We start from the raw sequence: 6,018 nt of genomic DNA, 5'->3' as shown, positions 1-6,018 counted from the left end.
TTCCCAGTGGAATTCCAACAGAGCCAATGGGTTGGGCACAGGATAGATGTGGGTTACACTGTGTTTCACTCAAAATCAGTTATGTTTACAGTACTCCTAAGCCCACAGACAAATTCCATATGCTTTTTGTTATTTCTTTCCAAAGTTTCAACACTGATGCCAAATGTTCAAATCAAATACGGATACTGCCAAATAATAGGGCACAATGGGAGGTTAGGTGGAAGAGGGATGGTTTATTAACTGTACGCAGGACAGGAAACTGACGAGCAACTGAATACAGAGATCTACTTAGCACACCTTTTCCTTCTTGCCCTTCAGACATATGATACAGTAACCAATATATCAAAGTAAAGCACATGTTGTTTACTTTTTTCAATCCATTTGAGTTAGTCTCACAATTCTTCTGATCCCAGAAAGTGAATCATGCCATGATTCAAAAGATCTGTCCTTCACATAAACCTAGGAGCACACATTTAAAAAATGATTTATTGTACATCTTTGCATTTCTTAAGGCATGAACAATGGCGTACAGATGGAACAGGTTCTGAGAAGCATCACGATGTCAAAAAAGCATCGTCTTTTTTGACAAGGCCAGCACAAGTACACCACATCAAATAGACACACTCGACATCTGAGCTGACTGCTGTGGCCCAGGAGCTCCTGCAACGAGGGCATGGCGCTTCCAGAAAAGGACCAAATGCGTGGTTCATATGTCATGTTGCTTTAAACTCTCTGGATCAGCTTTAAGCACCAGTTACAGTTTGTTTTTCTTTTTCGACTCTTCAGACCTTGGATTTTATATTCTGCTCCTTTTATTCTGCTTTTCGAGGAGGGTGTGGACTTTTTTAAGGAATATGGTTGCAGCAAAACAGAAAGGATCTGAAAGTGGTTAGGGGCCTTGTCTAATGCACTTCTGAAAGTCCATTATAAAGATGAATAGAAAAGCAAATGGTCGGTTTTCAGTCGACCCAGAAACCACGCGGAGCTCTAAGAAACATAATTGTGCATAGTTATTTATTCATTCAGAGCGTGTTATGTTGGCTAGCTCTATATTCCCAGTTTACCAAAGAACAGGGCTGTCTACTTTGCTAAACCCAGGGTCCTTTCGCAGCTCCCAGTAGGTGTCGTTAGAAACCCAGGCTTCTCTTTGATTGGCATCAATCACTTTTCTGTGAAAGTATAAAAATCAACATTAGACACAAATCTCATTCAGGTGACCTGCTAATTGGACCCTCTCCTGTAGATAAGACGTGTACATATAAGCAGTACTTGGTAAGCCAGTGAGCATCCTATCTGCTGATTGATGATTTGACTATTTTGACTAGAAATAAATTCACTTTTGTTGTGAAATGTTTGCAATGGAAGTGGGTAGGGTCATGGGGAGAGGGGCTAAGGGCGGGAATAAATCACCTCAAGGCAGGACTAGAAAGTGAAGTGGCCCAAACAGGGACTTCCCTGGTAGTCCAGTAATTAAGACTCCATGTTTCCAATGCAGAGGGTGCAGGTTCAATCCCTGGTTGGGGAAACTAAGATCCTACATGCCGTGCAGCGTGGCCAAAAAAAAAAAAAAAAAAAAAAAAGTGAAGTGGCCCAAACGAAGCATGTACAAACCTTGTAACTAGAAATTCAGACCCCAGACCCACAAGAATTTTCTCTGCTTCACTTGTGGGGAACGTATGCAACCTCATTAGCTGTAAGAGCCTCCTCAGGGTCCACGCCCAATGAGGGCACTTTCAACATCTAAAGGGCAAGACTGCATTTCTGCTCTAGTGCAGCCAGGAGGTGGCAACTAGAAAGGGTATGAGGGTATTCTGAGCTGATTTGTCCTGGCTATGAAGGGCAACAGATGGATCTGGAAACTACAGCTTAGTCTGTGTTAAGTATCCTGCAAATAATCCTGTAATAATCACCCATGATCATACCACAGAAGGATCAAATCTGAACGGATATAAGCTCCATGTGATAGAAATAAAATTAAATACTAAGGAAGCCAGGATGACCTTGTGCGCAGTGGGGTCCCACCTTATCTCTGGGTGAGGGAGTGGGAACAAGTTTCTACCATTCGAAAGGGTGTAGCTGGAGGACAAAGAGCCTTCTGGGCAAGACCCTCACTCTCTATTGCTGTCCATGAAAGGAAAAGAGATGTCGAGGAAAATTTATTTTTATGGTTACAAACTTTTCACAAGACCAAAATCTGATTCAGTATTTTCACTGCCAAAACCAGTGATGAAAATCAGTTTAATTTTCCACCTCGAAGTTTCCTGGACATAAAACTATCCCTCATTTTCTTTTTACCTGGAGTTTTTCATTGCTTGTGGCAACCATTTGCAAAACGTAAAAACTGACTTACTTAAAAAATTTTGGTATATGTTCAAGGTTGTTTTCTTCCATGTATCGTCTTCGAGATCTCTGGAGTTCCTCTACTCTTTGCTTCTCTGCTGCTGCAGCTTCTAAACTTCCTTCTTCCAAAAATCTAAGCAGAAAGCAGTTTATCTTTTAATACGTTACCTTCTTCTCTGAGAACAAAATAATCTCATTTGCCTAAACTTAAATTCTGGTTGCTGTGAACATAACACAGTGAACAGTAATGCTCTGATTATGTCCCTTTGCCCCTTCCCCAGGCCATACTCTCTCTGTCTGCCATCAGCTAACATACTTTCTGTGTATGTGAACTGAATTATTGAATTCAGCAATAAAATGGGAGGAGTGAAAAGTAAGTGGTTGGCTTTGAAGACTTTTCTGTGCTGTCTAGGGTTCCACAACTTGAGATTTTCAGGTTGACTAGAGAGTCTGGGGTTAGGACATCATGAAGTCCCCGGTTGTGCTCCTTTTCCATGTTATCATAAAGCACTTGTTAAAGGCCACAGCATGGAGGATGGTACCTGACTGTTCTCCAGCTACTTTTAGAACAGATTGAGAGGGAAGGAGTTTTCCTGTTTTATTGGAGAGAGTAAAACTGATGAAAAAGGATAAGGCAACAGTTGGGGGAAACTACAAAAGGCCACAGAAAGGAAATGAATAGTAAATGAAATTCAGAAAGGGAATACTGAAATAGAATTGAGAAGAAAAAAGCAGACCCAATGGTGATTTGCAAATATTTAAATTCCAAAATGAGAGCAAAGAACAGGTATACAATATGATACACACTGTACAGGAAGCTTACTGATAAGTTTGAATGTCAAATAGTGAGACTGCATGTTCTAGAGAAAGAGGGGGGAATATGAGAGAACTAAATAGTAGAACATTCAATACTGGGAACATTTTGGCAGAAGACAGATGAAGCCACAAAGACACTGGGAACAGAAAATGATCTTGGATACAATTTGTATGACATATAGAATTCTTTTTTTTTTTTAATTAATTAATTTATTTATTATTTTTGGCTGTGTTGGGTCTTCGTTTCTGTGCGAGGGCTTTCTCTAATTGCGGCGAGCGGGGGCCACTCTTCATCGCGGTGCGCGGGCCTCTCACTGTCGCGGCCTCTCCCATTGCGGAGCACAGGCTCCAGACGTGGAGGCTCAGTAGTTGTGGCTCACGGGCCTAGTTGCTCCGCGGCATGTAGGATCTTCCCAGACAGGGGCTCGAACCCGTGTCCCCTGCACTGGCAGGCGGATTCCCAACCACTGCGCCACCAGGGAAGCCCCTGACATATAGAATTCTTGTAAGAAGTAAAACTAATTCTGTAGGAATGGACAACATGAGTACAGAACAATGTAAGAATAATTAAAAAAAAAAAGAATCAGAAGGTATTAAAGGTACTGTATTTTGAGTATATCTCACACCCCAGGGGATCAAAAACACGTTGGGAAAACTCCACACTTTGACTCAAAGTATTTCTAGGTACCCCTGTATCTTATCCTCTTATTCTTCACTGAAATGGATAAAGGGGATCAACTGTATGGTGATGGATAGAAATGAAATTTTTGGTATACACAGGTATACAGGAGTAGAAATATAATGTTGCATACATGAAAATTATATAATGTTACTATATATGTAATGTTATAATTATATAATGTAACACCAATGTTACTTCAATAAAACATTTTTTTTTAAAATTTTTATTTATTTATTTATGGCTGTGTTGGGTCTTCGTTTCTGTGCGAGGGCTTTCTCTAGTTGTGGCAAGTGGGGGCCACTCTTCATCACGGTGCGCGGGCCTTTCACTATTGGCCTCTCTTGTTGCGGAGCACAGGCTCCAGATGCGCAGGCTCAGCAATTGTGGCTCACGGGCCTAGTCGCTCCGCGGCATGTGGGATCTTCCCAGACCAGGGCTCAAACCCGTGTCCCCTGCGTTGGCAGGCAGATTCTCAACCACTGCGCCACCAGGGAAGCCCAACATTTTTAAAAGAAGATAGTCCAGGCTTCCCTGGTGGTGCAGTGGTTGAGAGTCCGCCTGCCAATGCAGGGGACATGGGTTCGATCCCTGGTCCGGGAAGATCCCACATGACGTGGAGCAACTAAGACCGTGCACCACAACTCCTGAGCCCGCGTGCCACAACTACTGAGGCCCGCGTGCCTAGAGCCCGTGCTCCGCAACGAGAGGAACCACCGCAATAAGAAGCCCACGCACCGCAACAAAGAGTAGCCCCCGCTCACCGCAACTAGAGAAAGCCCTGCGCGCAGCAACAAAGACCCAACACAGCCAAAACTAAAAAAAAAAAAAAAAAAAAAAAAGATAGTCCATGTTATAGAGTAATAGAACTATAGAAGTACAAACACTGAGGTGAGGAGTGATTGTGTGAAGAGTTCAATAATTTGCAGACATTTGGTAAATTGGTGGGGGGGCACTTTTTGTTAAAAAACATCTGTGTTACCTTCTGTGGGGAACTTTTGTTGAGCTAATCTTCTATTATGATCATCCTCTGAATGCTCTTTACCTAGGTAGAAGACTCAGCTATTACTGAGTGAATAAGGGAATGAATGATTCAATGAATAAATAAATGATGGTGGCGAAAGTCTTGATGACTTCTGTAAGCACCATGCCATGACCTAGTGTTCATTTTAAATACCACTGCCCTGCTCACCTCTGATCTGGCCGGAATCGGGCATCTGTTGGTGGAAGGAGATCTTTTAGTACAGGATCTAACTCATTAAGCTCAATAGCGAACCTTGTGAAGCCATAGTAGAGCTCATAGTTGGTCGGCATGGAACCTGGAATGAGGCCAAGGAACCACTGTGAGAGGCAAAGAGGCTTACAGAACATGCAGAAGCTGACTTAACTCAGGTGCTTAATTAATACTCACATTAACATCAAATTTACAGTCATAAACATTAGATTACAATTTTTTTTAAAGGATTAATGATTATTTGCACACTTAATTTAAGACACTGGGTAAGTAATCAGTATCTTCACCCTCCTCTCAAATAACTTGAAGATCACCACTTTCCAATGTAAATGCTATTCTTATTCCCCGACGAGTTGGATATTACTGTTAATTTTGCAGTCATTGTTTGTTTAGATATACCCACATATACCCAGCATGGTTGCTCACTGTTCCTTCTTGTCTGTCTGACCTTTTATGTGGGATGATAAAGGTGCATCTTTTGGAAATTCATTTAGTGAGGATCTGTTCGTGGTAAATATTGTTTTCTTTCTCTATAAATGTTGATATTTAATCATAGTTTTGAAAGAGGCCTCTTATTTCTTGAAATATCAAGTGCTCTTATTTTCAGAGTGTGGTAAGTCTTACTCTGCCTGGGTTCCTTTTGTGTTTTGTGATTTTTGACTGTGAGCTCTTGTCCCTTGGATCTTCATCTGTGGGAATTCTTAAGGCCTGGGATCAAGTTGTTTTTTCCTTTTTTTTTCTGGCCGTGCTGCGTGCCATGCAGGACCTTAGCTCCCCAACCAGGGATCGAACCTGCTCCCCCTGCACTGAAAGTGTGGAGTCTTAACCACTGGACCTCCAGGGAAGTCCCTACAAATTTTTTAAGTGAACTAAATTGGTTTTATTTTGGTCAATGGGAAACTTTATGTTGATGATCAGAACTGATAGATTCATATATTTAATAAAATCC

At 41.7% G+C, this 6,018-nt stretch overlaps 1 protein-coding gene across 10 annotated transcripts in view; it reads right to left on the bottom strand.

Annotated features, from left to right (window-relative positions):
- Positions 1 to 213: 213 nt before the first annotated feature.
- OSBPL6 (oxysterol binding protein like 6) overlaps positions 214 to 6,018 on the bottom strand; it is a 211,579-nt gene continuing 205,774 nt past the window's right edge. For all 10 annotated transcript variants that reach the window (XM_007190403.3, XM_028168576.2, XM_007190404.3 and 7 more), the window contains 3 exons: positions 5,028 to 5,154; positions 2,351 to 2,473; positions 214 to 1,169 (listed from right to left, as the gene is read on the bottom strand). In XM_007190403.3, coding sequence (XP_007190465.1) covers positions 1,061 to 1,169; positions 2,351 to 2,473; positions 5,028 to 5,154 — 359 coding nt within the window. In that variant the 3' untranslated portion in view covers positions 214 to 1,060. The remainder of the gene's footprint in view (positions 1,170 to 2,350; positions 2,474 to 5,027; positions 5,155 to 6,018) is intronic.

This window comes from Balaenoptera acutorostrata, chromosome 8 (genome assembly GCF_949987535.1).
Source record: "Balaenoptera acutorostrata chromosome 8, mBalAcu1.1, whole genome shotgun sequence".
NCBI classification, from domain to species: domain Eukaryota; kingdom Metazoa; phylum Chordata; class Mammalia; order Artiodactyla; family Balaenopteridae; genus Balaenoptera; species Balaenoptera acutorostrata.
This window is presented reverse-complemented; position numbering and strand designations above follow the sequence as displayed.